A 15,478-nucleotide genomic window follows, 5' to 3' on the forward strand; every position below is an offset into this window, starting at 1 on the left:
GAAATGTCTTTTGTCCAAAAAATGGGGAAACAAATGTCTGTGTTCACTTATCATTGTTACTTTGTATAAGTAAAATCATTTGCATAGGACCATATTTGTAGTCATGAGATTTTTAATAGCCGTTCAGATAAAAAGTTTAGGATCTCACTGTGAAGTGTCAAGTGAAACCTGGTTTTATTTTTTCCCTGTTAGTACCTTCCTCCAAACAAAGGAAGGGAAGAAGGGAAGGTAGAGAGGAAGGGAGGAAAAATTGTTTTATTTCATCAAAGTTCTTGATGGAATCCTGCAGGGATTTAAAGCCAAGGGAGACTGCCCTGCTTAAGAAACCATTTCAGATTCCTCCCAAGCTATTTGATTTCACCTGTTCTGTTAGTATTTTATTTCATTTGTGATGTTCTTCCACTGGATTTGGTTCTTGTGTATGAAAATTTGCTAATTTTCTATAAAATGAGGCAGATAGCAGTGTTGTGGAGGAGGACCGATTGTTCTTCAGTGTGTCATAGAAAACCTGCTCAGTGGAAGATAACCTCACAGAAATGAAGTCTGTCACATAGAGCTCTGCACATTTGAGGCTGTCTGATGAGCAGAGCAGAGCAAACTAATGTGTGTAATATCTTACAACTTGCACAGTTCTTCCATATACAGTCTTATCTCAGTTGATCTTACAACAGTGATCTCATGTGGAAAGCATTCAGGTGTGTATATGTGCACACACATGGGTTTGCGTGTGTGTGTGTGTGTAGTCGTAATAGTGAAATGCAGAAAAGGGGTGGAAAGGTTAAGTAGGCAGTTAATATGTATATGATGAAATTTTGAAGCTAGAGAGTTGAAGGATGATAATTCTGACATTTCCAGACAGCTGGTGCCAGAATTTCAGGAGCTTCTCAATTAAAAACATCTGTTGCTTGCAAAGCCATCAGCCGGGCAGTGTGGAATATAGGAAGGGAATAGGAGACACAGAGTATTTTCTAGAGGAATATGTCATCTTCTGGGGAGTAAAAGACAGTTATAGTAAACAACTACAGGATAAGGGGAAGCAAATTAATATCTGTTAACATCTACTAGTTGCCTGACTCATTAGATGCTTTTTATACATTAGCTTTCTCTGGGAAGATGATAATAATTCCATTTAACAAATGAGACACAGGGGCCCAGAAAGGTAAAAAATACACCTCTAGTCAGTCATTAGAAGATGGCAGGTCCAAGGTCTAAACCCTGGTCCTGCCCAAAAAATAGAAGTTTAGGAGAAAATGCTGCAATGGGTCCCCTGTCGGTCAGACTACATTTTGGAAACATGGTGTCCTAGGTTTTGTACAACCTGAACAAATCTAGAAAGGTCTCCCGTTGCCTTAAGTGTGGACTCAGAGCCTTAGGTTGCCACAGTTCTTCTGAATCAGCTGAAAGGACTGGTTCATATTACCTCCCTAGATATTTTTAATAAATACAAACATTCACATATCTTTAGGTAAAACCTAGAATTGAAATTAAGTCTAATTAATGTCAGAAACATACCAGCATTCTACTTCTACCACTGCGTTAAGAGTCCCTTTGTTCTAGGCAGCATTTCACAGGAAGGAACAGTGCATGTAAGAGAGCTTTTTCATTTTTAGACTGTTGTTTATATTCACATGTACATTCTCAAAATTCCTTTCAGAATTGAACACCAAATGCTTGTGTTCATAATAAATACCCAGATGCCAAAATAAAATTTTTCCATAAAAAGATGAGGTGTTTTCCCTTTTTTTATGTAATTTATTTGAAATGGAAGAAACTGGAGGTGTGTGAAAACCACAGTTTCCTGAGAATTTTCCATGGCAAATGTTGTGTCAGTGTTAAATAAGGAAAGCTGTGGTTCCTTCACACATCCTCTAATATTGTGAAGGCTTTTTTCATGCAGGTGTAAAATCTGTTCATAGAGAATACTTAGCATTTTAAGCTTCACAATAAATAAGTTCATTTAAATTTAAGGTATATGACTGAATTTCTTCTATAAACCACCATAACATTTTTCATCTCTCCAAGGAGGTTTATCACATTCACTTATTTTGTACATTATTGTCTTAACCTTTGAAATTAGGGCAAGATTGTGAGCCTTGGAAGAGGATGTTTGTGTCCTTAATGTGTAAGTCCGTGCTTTCACATATTGAGGCATGTTTATATAAATGTAAGTAACAGTAAATATAAAGAGGGAAAACGTAAGTGAGGCAGAACGGTGACCAGTAACAGAATAAGGAGGGGTAAAGGATTTGAAGGGTCTCATGACAGCTTCTGCCCTGCTTGTTCTTGTGAGCTCTTACACCTCGCCCAGTGTCCCCAGCAGAATGGAGACCTGGCGGCTTGCAGCGGATACACAGGGCACTGCCAGCGCCACGAACCTGCACCCACTCAGTTCACAAGCCTCTTTGTTCATAATTATGTTTGATTCCTTTCCAGAAAGCTTGGAGGGGGCTTGGAGGGGAGTCACAGAATGAGAGAAAAGTCATCTCACATACTTTAGAAGAAAACTGATAGAGAATACTAGACTGAGTTCAGAAACTGGACTGTGAGTTTAGCTTCTTCCCAACTTGCTGGGTAATCTTGAAATCAAGTCAGGACTGTTTAGTCTAATTATTGGGTAAAATCATTGGTCTGTATTCTCTTTACCTCTTGTTAAAATTTGAATTCAAAAAATGCATTGAATGAATTCAAATTGCTGTATTAAAAATAAACTTCAAAAGAAGTTTAAAGTGTTAATTTGGCATTGTTTCCTTAGGAGAAATAAAGTTTATTTAAATGGTTGTTTTCGCTTATAAAATGTGATATTTTTAACTAAGACTTTTTTAAAATCAAATATTTTAAGAAATACATGTGTCACATTTTTTATTGGTCTAACTGAAATCCTTAGTATTGATAAAGCATGTAAGTATGTATATGCCATTAACAGTTTTTCGGTTTGCCCTTTTTCCCAGTTAGAATTCTACTCCCCAAATCATAAGCTACTCAGATTTGCAAATTAGTAACAGACCATCAAGAACAGATCTAAATTAATTAAAAACAACTGGCCACTAAATGTAAGGAAGTTTGAAGGACTAGATGTACCTTAAGGAGTTCTGTACAATGCATTCTTTTTACAAAGATTGCTGGTCAGCAAAGGGAAGAAGTTTAAATTTCTAGGAGTTTCTGCATTCTGGCTACTGTTGATTTGCCATTAGTTTCATGGCTTTAGACAGGGCACTGACTATCTCTGGCTCTGCTTTTGTTTTGTTTTGTTTTGTTTTGTTTTGTTTTGTTTTGTTTGTGTTTGTTTGTTGTGTTTTTTCATTTCTCTAATAAACTCTTCCAGATCAAACATTCTGGTAATGCATTTTCAACCCCCTCCAAAGTCCTTTTTGTGTCAGATCTAAAAATGACGGGGCTGATCCTCTCAGTGTTCGATTTCATTTTGCCAGAAAAATGAAATGTTTTGTGCACCTTCACATACTCACCAAGATTTTCATGAAATTTCTACACTGTATTATCTCTTGCTTGATGTTAAAGTATTCTTAAATAGCTTTGACATTTTTTCAGATTTCATTATAACAGGAGTACTTTGTTCTCTAAGATATTTGGCGGTGGTGTTAAGTAGCTGACCTTATCAAAATTTCCAATTTATAAAAATTAGAAGTAATAAGGACATGTTGAAATGTATATTTGCAGATATCATAGTGCACAAAGTAGGTTTGTCGCATTAACTACAAGACAGTGTTATTGTTAAATAGATTTCCAGCTAAATGAATGAGAATTTGAGAAACTATTTCTTTTCTTTTTGCCTACAGATGCTGATATAGTAACTTTAAGTATTTGGGTAATTTTTTTTTTATTTTTTGTTTCTAGTTTTATTGAGATATAATTGACATGTAGCAAACATTGTGTAAGTTTAAGTTCTACAACTTGATGGTTTGATACACATATGTATTGTGAAAGATCACCATAATAAGGTTAATTAATTAACACATCTGTCACCTTATATAATTAAAATTTTTTTGTGTGGTGAAAACATTTAAGATTTACTCTTTCAGAAACTTGCAAGTATATAATATAGTTATGTATAATCACCTGGTGAGTATTAGATCTCTAGATGTTATTCATCTTTTTACTGGAGGTTTGTACCCTTTGACCGAAGTCTCCCCCTCCACCAACTTTTCCTGCACCACTAACACCAGTCTCTGGCAACCAACAATCTGGTCTTGTCTCTGTGAGTTTGGGTATTTTTAAATTCCAAGTCCTACTATGCAGTATTTGTCTTTCTCTGTCTGATTTATTTCACTCATTGTAATGCCTACCAGGTTCATCCACATTGTTGCAAATGGAAGAACTTTCTTCTTTCTCATGGCTAAATAATATTCCGTTGTGTATATATATGTATATACTTACATATATATGTATATAGACACCACGTTTTCTTTATTCACTCCATTTATCAGTGGACTCCTGGTTGTTCCCATGTCTTGTCTATCATGAATAATACTTCAGTGAAAACAGCATCTCTCTGAGATAACTGACTTCATTTGCTTCTATTTTTAATTTGTTTAGGAGCCTCCTCTGTTTTCCCTAGTGTCTGTACTAGTTTTATTCTCACCAGCAGTGTGCCAGGGTTCCCTTTTCTCCTCATGCTCACCAACACTTGTTAGCTCTTGTTTTTTTGATACTAGCCATTCTGACAGGTATGAGATGATCTCTCATCAGGGTTTTGGGTGATTTGCATTTCCCCAGAGATTAGTAATGTTGAGCTTCCTCTCATGTACCTGTTGGCCATTTCTTACTTGGAAAAGTATCTGTTCAAGTCCTCTGCCCATTTTTTAATCAGATTTTAGTTTTATTTGGTTTTATTTATTTGCTGTTGAGTTGTATAAGTTCCTTCCATATTTTGGATTTTAGCTCCTCGTCTGAGATATGGTTTGCAAATATTTTCTCCCATTCTGTAGATTGCCTTTTCACTTGGTTGACTGTTTCTTATGTTTCGCAGCAAGTTTGTAGTTTTATCTTACCCCACTAGTTTATTTTTGCTTTTGGTGCTTGTGCCGTTGGTATCACATCCAAAAAAAGTTATTGCGACAACCACTGTCATGGAATTTTTTTCCCTACGTGTTCTTCTAGGAGTTTTACAGTTTCACTTCTCACATTTCAGTCTTCTTAGTCCAGTTTAAGTTAATTTTTGTGAGTGGTAAGATATGGGTCTCGTTTCATTCTTTGGCATATGAATATCCAGTTTTTCTAATACCATTTATTTAAAAGACTGTCTTTTCTCCTGTCATGTATTCTTGACTCCCTCATCAAATAGCAATTTACTGTACATGCAAATGTTTATTTCTGGGTTCTCCTTTCTATTCCATTAGTCTATGGGTCTGTTTTTATTTTAATACCATACTATTTTATTACTAAAAGTTGGTACTATAGTCTGAGATTAGGAAGCATAATGCCTCCAGCTTTGTTCTTCTTTCTCAAGATTGCTCTGGCTATTCAGGGTCTTTTGTGGTTTCATACAAATTGTAGGATTTTTTTTTATTTCTATGACAAATGCCATTGGCATTTTTATAGGGATTGCATTGAATTTATAGGTAGTTTTGGAACTGTGGATATTTTAACAATACTAATTTTTCCAATCTATAATTACAGATACCTTTACAATTATTTGCAACCTCTTTGATTTGTTATTAAAGTCTTATCGAGTTTTAAGTGTAAAGATCTTTCACTTCCTTTGTTGTATTTATTCCTAAGTATTTTATCATTTTTTATGATACTGTAAATAGGATTGTTTTCTTTATTTTCCTTTTAGCTATTTCATAGAAATGCAACTGATTCTTGTACATTGCCTGGATAAGTCCTTCAAACACAGTAGACTTCAAACTGCCATCATCTTGCACTTACTAATGTACTCATAAGTTTGTATTACTAAGGGAAAAAAAGCTTTATATTGGTCCATTAACAATGAAGAGTAAATTTAAAATAAAGCCATTTAAGACTGACAACTCTACGTGACACACTAGTGAAATGTATTCACTTGTTTTATGAGATGTTTATCGAATCCAGCCCGTTACCGGTTACCGATTCAAGCACTATGTCTGTAGCAATGAGGAAAACAAAGCCCCTGCCTCACAGATAGGAAAATACCTGCACTGGCATGGGGTGCTAAGTGACGTGAAGTAAATAAAGAATTATGGCAAGTGTTGTGTTAGTTCAGATAACATTTGAGCAGATACATGAATAATAGGAGATGATCAGCCATGTATATATTTGGGAGTATACCATTCCAGGTAGAGAAGAGCTTATAGTGGAATAGCCTAAGCATCAGAAGGCAGTAAAGCTTGAAGAAGAAGAGATAAGGACATACCATGATCTGGTTACCTTTTAAAAACTCACTGTGATGCTATATGGAAAATCAGGTGTAGGGGAGCAGGTGACCGGGTTTGAGGATATTTCATTGGTGCTGCAGGTGAGAGGTGTTGGTGAATTGGTCAAGTCTTAACAGCAGAAGTGGTGAGAAGTGACTGGCCCTGAATCTATTTTGCATTTGGAACTATAGGATTTGCTAAAGGAATAATTGTGAGCTCTGAAGGAAGGAGAAATGTGATAGAAGAATTCTTAAAGTTTTAGTTCTGAACAACCAGCAAAATTGCAATTACATATAATAAGATAGGAAAGACTGAAGAAGTAGGTTTGGGAAGGATATCAAAGAATTCTCTTTTAATATGTCAAGCAGGAGGTTCATACAGGAGCCTCAATCTCAAGTTAGAGTAGCAGTTAGAAATTTGGAAGTTGTCAGCCTACAGATGATTTTCAAAGAAATTATCCCAAATCATTGGTTTTTCTAAATTCATAAATATATTAACTATTATATATAATCAGCTTCCATTCAGGCATCATCAAGTTTATGAAGTGTTGGCTATCAGCCAAGCACTGGTAGAACATTCTGAGAGTACAGTAGAGATATTGAGACATTCAAAATACAGATATTTAACATCAGATAATTTCTATATCTCTGTTAACTGGAATTTCAAACATTACAATATTTTGAATCACCCAGCTTAGTACTAATATGTTATTTGGTTCTTTCATATTTATTTAGTCTATTTTTAACTAGATTTTTTAAGCTCTTTGAAAGCAGGAGCTTCCCCCCCCCCCCCCCCCCCCCGCCCCCAATCACACAGGATGCCTACCACAGTTCTGGAAATATACTAAGACCACAAAGAATATTTGTTAATGGATGACATGATAATTTTTTTAAGTTTATTTGTTTTGAGAAAGAGAGTATGAGTGGAGGAGGGGCAGAGAGAGAAAGAATCCCAAACAGGCTCTGCACTGGCAACACAGAGCCTAACCCTGGGCTCGATCTCACAGACCATGAGATCATGACCTGAGCCAAAAGCAAGAGTCTGCTGCTTAACCAGCTGAGCCACCGAGGTGTTCCTGATTAGATGATTTAATTGTTCAGGGCAGTATTATTTTTGTCACCATGAGCTTTATTTTTTCTTCATCATGGATTATACAAGTGATTTATCTAATGGGAATACTGACAAATTCCTGTTACCTAGCTCTTCGTTTTAAAAAAATTATGATACTTTTGGGATGAGCACTGGGTGATGTATGGAAACCAATTTGACAATAAATTTCATATATTGAAAAAAATAAAAAAATAAAAAAATTACGATAGATTTTCTTTTACTCACTTCTTAATAGTACTATCTGGCTTTTATTCCCATGTTTATTATTTCAATTTGCAGCCTGATTCTACTGCAACTGAAAGAGCAATTGCTAGACTAGCAGTGCATCCTCTTCTGAAGAAAAAAATAGATGTGCTAAAAGGTATGAATTAAATGACTTTTAAGCCATGTACCTAAATGCACTTGGGTATATGATTCTGAATAAATGGCTATTGATTTATTTATTCTATGTTTTTTGTTTTTCATTTTGAGGACCTTTTATAAATATCTCCTTCAAATATTTTTAAATGTGGTAAGGTGCCTGATATGGAAGTTATCTGATGTCTAATGAAAAATTAAATCTGTATTTTTTCCTAAATTCTAATATATAAATATGTATGTATTTATATATATAACATATATTCATGGTAAATTTTAATACAACTGGTTTGCTAAATATTAATGTAATTCATAATATTACTTTTGATGTGGCCACTTACTCACATAATTTTCATTATTATAAAATGCATTGAAAGAATTAAATGTTGTCACAGATTAGAAGGTATTTATTTTTATGTCTGAAAACACAATTTATAATGTGCCACAACCATATCAACACAATTTTGCTAAAGAAATTGAAGTGGCCATTTTATTTTTCTTATTTGTATTCACTGAAGTTTCCACTATTTTTCATAATTCCAAGGCCTGAAAGGATGGTTAATTTTAGAGTTTTAAATTGAATACCTCTGAGCATTTCTCAGTTTGGTTTTTAAAGTCACTAGAGTTCTTCTGTGGGTTCAGATGTATCATATATATTTGCATATATATATTTGCATATATAATTGCAATTGTCCTCTTAAGTATATCCAAATAGTTGAAGAAATACTGTACTGAAACAGTTATGTTTTATTATCTGTTTTAATGCTGAAACAAGTCATGTGCTATTTCTTTTGCAGCTGCTGTCAAAGCTTTTAAAGATGCAAGACAAAATGTTGTTGAAATTAACTCATCAAAGAATGCTTCAGTAGAAAATCATTCCAAGGACACTTTGTGTTCAAATGATGATGCCAGTAAGTTACAGCATGAAGGAACTATTGTCAGTGAGCAAAAAGAGAAAGAAGCCAAAATATTGGCAAAGAAACCAAGAAATTCAAAAGAAAAAATAACCAAGATGGAACATGGACCCAATGCTGTAGACATTCCAGATTCTCCATCAAAGCCTTCTGAAAGGGATTCTGTAGTTCCGTCTGAACCGCGGAAGACACCTGCTGACCCAAAAATGAAAACAATAAGTAAAACTAAAAAAAGGAAAGGGTCCAATAGCTCCCTTGGTGATAACAGTGATGGAGAAGAATTACAGGAAGAAGAAAAGGAGTATTTTGATGATAGCACAGAAGAAAGGTTTTACAAACAGTCTTCAATGTCTGAGGATAGTGACAGTGGTGATGACTTCTTCATTGGGAAAGTCAGACGGACACGAAAGAAGGAAAGTAGTTGCCATTCTTCAGTTAAGGAACAAAACCCCCCCAAAAAAGTGTTACCTGAAGAAGATCTACTTGAAACCCATCAGAATATAAGAAAAGACAAAAACCCGCCAAGTACAGAATCAAGGAAGTTTGAGTCAGTGTTTTTCCATTCTTTATCTGGATCTAAAATCTCCAGAAGGTAAGAGTATTTTTTCTATCCTAAAATAATTATTAGTTCTTAATTTTTTTAAAGATAAGAAATATCTGCACATCCTAACTACGACAGAATCTCTCCCATACATACATGTAGTTTATACAACACATCCTTTGTTTAGACTTGGCCCTTTTGAATGTTATATTCGGATCATATTTACAAATACACATATGGGAGGGTGCCTGGGTGACTCAGTTGGCTGAGCATCTGACTCAATTTCAACTCAGGTCATGATCTCACGCATGGTTCTGGGTTCAAGCCCCACGTTGGGCTCTGTGCTGACTGTTGGAGCCTGCTTGAGATTCTCTGTCTCTTTGCCTCTCTCTGCCCTGCTTGTCCTCTCTCTCTCAAAATAAATAAATAAGCTTTAAAAAAAAAGGGGACATCTTAAAATAAAAATTTTTTAAAATACCTAAATGGCAGTGCCACATTTATCCTGTAGCCAGGTAATTTGTCCAGCTAATTTAAGTTTATCCCTTAGATGACCAAAGTCTTCAAACTTTGAATTTGCTTTTGATGAAAACCTTTTGAAAACATCTCACATATCTTACTCTTTAAATAGAACTTTCTGGAAAGAACAGTGGGCTTTGGGGCGCCTGGGTGGCTCAGTCAGTTAAGCATCCGACTTTGGCTCAGGTCACGATCTCACAGTTTGTGGGTCGAGCCCCGTGTCGGGCTCTGGGCTGACAGCTCAGAGCCTGGAGGCTGTTTCCAATTCTGTGTCTACCTCTCTCTCTGCCCCTCCCCTTTCACGCTCTGTCTCTGTCTCAAAAATAAATAAACATTAAAAAAAAAAAATTAAAAAAAAAAAAACAGTGGGCTATGTTTTTGACAACCCAGAGCCATCATTATTTTAAACATCAGTCTTTTTCTTATGAAATACTTGCTCTCACTGAGCTTCTCTGGACTCCTGTGTATTTGGTAATGTTGCTGCCTCTGTCCCTGCTATTCACCACCACTTTCCACAGCTCTCCTGTGATAAGTCAGTAAGTTTAATTTCATTTGTAATTCTAATCTGGTAGGAGATAGCTTCACATGGTTAGCTTATTTGTTCAGTAATAGCTGTTTTCTTCAGAAAATTGTTTTTGTAAAGTCAAGGATAATTTTTAATAGAACAGAAACTTGTGATGTTAACATTTTCCAGGGAAGTAAGTGTAGAAAGACACACAACCATATTTGGAATCTTAAAATTAATTAAAATCGTTTTTATGTGTCCCAAACCTGCCTCACAAGGCTCCATTTCTTTTCTCACTTGAGAATAACATACCGTTATCCCTTCCATCTCTTACAAAATGTAAATCTTAATTTTTGTTACATGTGACTCTTTCCTGCTTTATGAAGACTTTCGAAATTTTTTGTCTGGATGGTCTTCAAGAGTGGAGACAGTACATATGTAACCAAGATAGGATATTTTATGACCAGAAGTCCCTGTAAGGAAGTGGGGTGAGAAGGAAATTCACACGTTTCTGTTGTAATATTGGTTGTAAATACTGATTTAAAATTAAACTTTGATAAAGCTAAAACTTGGGGGGGCGGTTATCATTTTTTTATCGATTGTTGGGGGGATGAGGGCGTGCGATAGTCCTTTGAGTTTTATCCCTAGTTTATTTTATTTTATCTTTGTAAAGTTATTTATCTTTTTAAAGTCCTAATGGTCTTTTCTTCTTTTGGAAATTACAGAGAACAGGCTCCAAAAAGCAAAACCCCAGGTATGTATTACTGGCTTCCTGCCCTTTCTATATAGTTAACTGATGCTTTTCCAGAATGGAAGGATAAAAACTCCGGGTTGCTTAATAGTCTGAATGAATTATGTACCCACAGAAAGGGGAACAGAACATTTTCTAATTATCAGTGTGATTTTTAAATTGTAGTTGGTTTTTTTGTTGTTGTTGTTATTACCTATCTGTGCCAGGAGGAAAGGTGTAAATAAAACTTACCAGGACATATTGGCTCTATTTGATTTCTCTTGAACTGAGTTATCATATACGTTATGTCTTAGCACCATACTATTAAATATTCAGTAACAAGTATGTTACTTTCTGGGTTAAGAGTAAAATCAAAGTATTTTCACATTAATTCATAACAAGTCAAATTAAATATATTTGGGTAGTCTCACTTCTATACATAATCCCCGACTCTCACTGGCTTAAAATAATGAAAATCTATTTTTCACTCACATCACAGTCCACTGTGAATTGACAGTTTCATGGAGTAATTCAAGGATCAGGCTCCTTTCATCTTGTAGCTCCTTTCTCCTGCAGTTTCCGTTTGGCCAGCAGAAGGGAAGAAGTACATGGAGAATTGTGCAGGAGGTTTTCATGGGCCAGGCCAGAAAGTGGCAGGAATCAGTTACACTCATAATTCATTAGCCAGAATTCAATTATATGGTGCCATTTACCCACAGGGGAGCTAAGAAACGTTGTCTAATTGTGTGGTTAGGAGGAAAAAAGAAAGTGGAATTTCTTAAACACGTAACTGTCTGCCACTGACCATCCTTCCCTCACCAGATGTGAGAGATTCCATTTCACTGCCCCTCCCCCAAACAGAGCACACTTCTCTCCTTCCCAGGGAATCCACCTCAGAGTCCCAGCCCAGCATCATCCATCCCCTGGATGACGCGGTACTTTCCATCCGGTTTCCTGGATGGGACTGCCCCAAGTTTGGTGGCCTGGCCACTTAAACACAGACTGCCCATCCCCAGCTCATAACCAAATATTTAGTGGCAGATCAGGGACAAGGTAACCACAATATAAACTTCCAGTCAGTTAAGAGAGAATTGGGAGGCACATAACATGTCTACCACTACTGAGCAAAAATTGTAAAGGAGCTGGAGGAACTTCCTTGTCCATTGTTCTTCCTGGCTTCTGACTGTCTTCTTGGGAGGTTTTTGTTCTATGGCCACACCTGAAGCAGACATTTGGTATAATTTCCTTGGGGGCTGCACCAAGTGACTGGTAAAAACATATGGTCCTGGAGACCATTCAGAGTCTTTAACATTCAAGAGAGTTTTTTCAGCCCAGACTTAGGGTTTCTCTCACAACACAGGTCCCTCCAAAACTTAGTGGATTTCTGACTTCTTCATTTCCCGTTAGTCCATCCATGAGCTAGTCACCACACCACCAATTTTTTCCTAGAGCAAGTTGTCAAACGTGCTTTCTTTATGTTTGAGGGTATTTTTTCCCCACCCCAAGCATCATTCCATGTGTCTGCTGTGTTGAGACTCTCAGGTTTGGTTGAGAAGGCCATACTCTACTCTTAACTTTGCTCTGGGGCTGAATCTCCAGAGGCCTTTACTGCTTAAAATCTTAGTCTCCCGTCTTACTTTCAAAGTCCAAAGGCTTTTCTTAACCTTAAGTTAGTTCCCAGATATCTGGATTCTCTGTTGCTTTCAGTTTCTGTCTGTGAGCTGGCCAGTTCTTTCCTGGACGCTGCTGTTTTTTGTAGTCTGTTGCCAAAGAGCCATCAGTACACTAATTCTTTTATTCTTTCCCACCACCTACCCTGGTGTTGAGAACTCCATAGGCATACAGGCTGCCTCCCAGGTTCTCACTTGGCAACAGTGAGAATGGCCACAGTTCTGCCCATTTCATTGGCATGGGAGATGTGCCCACTTTTCAGCCTCGGGTATCCATTTCCTTACCACCTACCACTGAACGGCCGAGCCACTGCCAAATGTACATGTTGTTGTGATGGCTGCATCCTCCTTCCGAGTGGCACTTTGCTCTTATTCGTAGTAGACTGCCTGCTGTAGAAGCAGCCACCAAATCGTGGTGATTGAATTCTCATTCGTCACAGGCTGTGTGCTCTTTGCAGCCTCCTTCCATCTCGTGCCTCTGGGATTTCTCTGTGCTCTCCGGGAGCAGAGAGAGAGAGAGAGATTAAAGGATCGAATGTGAGGTTTTTCTGATCAGACCTTTTGTTCACATGTCTTTGGCTATAACTCAGCTTCATGGCCTCATCTAGCTGTGGTCAGGATGGGGAATGTATCCTGGCTGTGCACCCAGGAGAAAAAGAAAAGTAGGTCTGGCAGACAACTTGGCATCTGCCTCATTCCCCTTATATTCAGACACAGAGTAACTGTAAACTGCAGGCACCCCCCATATTTTCCCAGTGAGGAGACCCAAGTGGAAGGGCTTTTGTTTTTTCGCTTAGCTTATATATTTATAGAATTTAATTTATAATGTGTTTACACCTACAAATATACGTTACCTAATTATCTAAAATATATATTAGTTTAGAAGACTGCCTTATTTAAATCTCATTTTTTATGAAGCAGTTTCTTTTAACATTTAAACTCTTTGTTCTTCATCACTAGAGCCACTCTGAGTGTTATATCAGATTTCTAGACCACATGTGATTTGTGTAGCATGCAGGACGTTTTGAATTCTGTGTACAATAAATGTTTTGGAAATGTTGTCCCAAACTGTGTGTGTTTGTTTGTGTAATGTTACGACATTTTCTTTTTAAGGAGATCTTGAGAATGCTTTTGACAGTGAATGATGTCTAAGTTGCAGTGGAGAAATTACACTTCCCATGTACTACTTAAAATCTCTGTTACATTTTTGTCTCCCTTTCCCCCACCCTCATTCTATAAACATGCATTAATTCATGTCTTTTCTGGTTGATGTGTTTCTCACAAACGCTACTTTCTTGTTCAAAATAACGTAGTTTTAAGTATCTTATAATTTAAGAGGATGTAAGGACTAGAAGCAACTTGCCACCCTTGTATCTGGTGGATAATTTTATGATTGAAAAAGAGCTTTGTCTTAAATTGGAGTGAATTTAGTAACTTATCTCATAATAATTTTATGTTCAATAACAAGGCAGTGGAATCAATCAGTAGCCCTTTAAAAATTCATCTCTCCTCTCATCACCATGGTCAGATCGAGTATTTTAGTAAATACATGTGAATTTTCTGGCTACATCATACACAGATATCCTAAACTAATGATGTTCCTTTGAAAATATAAGATGCTCTTTTCTTTTTTTTTTCTTTTTCTTTTTTTTTTCTTGGCCTTCCATGTTGTCTGCATTGTTTCCTTTCTTAAACTGTTTCCTCAATGCAAATAAGACAGCACAACATACATGAGGAGATACACAATAAACATCTGTTTAAAATATTAGAAGGCATGTGTCCCGAAATTGCCTATTCATATGTATATTACAGTTTCAAACTATTCCTGTTAGACTTAGATTTTAAATTGTGATATATTCCATTGAAGTAAAATTAAATTCCTTCTTTAAACGCTGATGTGAGAAAATGAAATGTCTTTCTCTTGTATGGTCTTTAGGCATTTAGTTTTCACTATTTTTGCTTTCTCCTCCCAGGTTTTCGGCAAAATGAACTTCAGCTCAAGAATCCGTTTAATAAGAGTGCACAGAGAGGACTTGAAAATACAAAACAGCAGTCACAGCTGCCTCTTCATCCTTCATGGGAAGCAAGCAGGAGGCGGAAAGAACAGCAATCTAAAATTGCTGTGTTTCAGGGGAAAAAAATTACATTTGATGATTGATTAGGACTTCTTTCTGTGAACCAGCCTGTTATTAAAGTTATGTTTACATAAGCCGTGCACAAATCAAGTACATACTTAAGTTGTTTCTTAATAATATACCCGCACTCTTCCCTCTGTGCAAGAATTCTGAGATCACAACTCTCTTGGTCTTGGTCATGTGCACTTATCATGAAGTGAATATGACAAGTGTAGCTCTTGTTTCTTGCCTTGAAAATGAATGTTTAGGAGACATATTTTACAGTGGAAAATATGAGGAAATTATAGTTATTTAAAATAGATCATCTTTCCTAAGAGTTATTCTTAGCAAAACTAAGTTAACTTTTATTATGGGTATGAAGACAATAAATTATAAAAATAAATGTTAATTTTTATTATACTTTTAATGATTTGTGATCTCTTTGACTTTTAAAATAAGCTCCCATTTTTTGATTTCTGAATTTTATCTCTAGTTTTTAGGAAACATATGTGTTTAAGTGTAGCAACACGACCAAAAAATTGGTTATATATGTTACTGCATAGAAATACTTGTTTATATAAAGAATGTATAACATGTAGTTACTTTAATGTGCTTTTATAGAAACATTTTTTTTTTTTTTTGTGGAATCATGGATGGGAATTTATTTATAA

The 15,478-nt window shown here is 36.1% G+C and overlaps 1 protein-coding gene across 1 annotated transcript in view; it reads left to right on the forward strand.

The window, feature by feature from the left end:
* The window catches only part of SRFBP1 (serum response factor binding protein 1), a 66,968-nt gene extending 51,734 nt beyond the window's left edge, over window positions 1-15,234 (forward strand). The window contains exons 5-8 of the mRNA XM_045486820.1: window positions 7,740-7,821; window positions 8,615-9,323; window positions 11,019-11,047; window positions 14,667-15,234. Of these exons, the coding sequence (XP_045342776.1) occupies window positions 7,740-7,821; window positions 8,615-9,323; window positions 11,019-11,047; window positions 14,667-14,851 (1,005 nt within the window). The 3' untranslated portion in view covers window positions 14,852-15,234. The remainder of the gene's footprint in view (window positions 1-7,739; window positions 7,822-8,614; window positions 9,324-11,018; window positions 11,048-14,666) is intronic.
* Window positions 15,235-15,478: the final 244 nt, after the last annotated feature.

Source organism: Leopardus geoffroyi, chromosome A1 (genome assembly GCF_018350155.1).
Source record: "Leopardus geoffroyi isolate Oge1 chromosome A1, O.geoffroyi_Oge1_pat1.0, whole genome shotgun sequence".
Lineage (NCBI taxonomy): Eukaryota > Metazoa > Chordata > Mammalia > Carnivora > Felidae > Leopardus > Leopardus geoffroyi.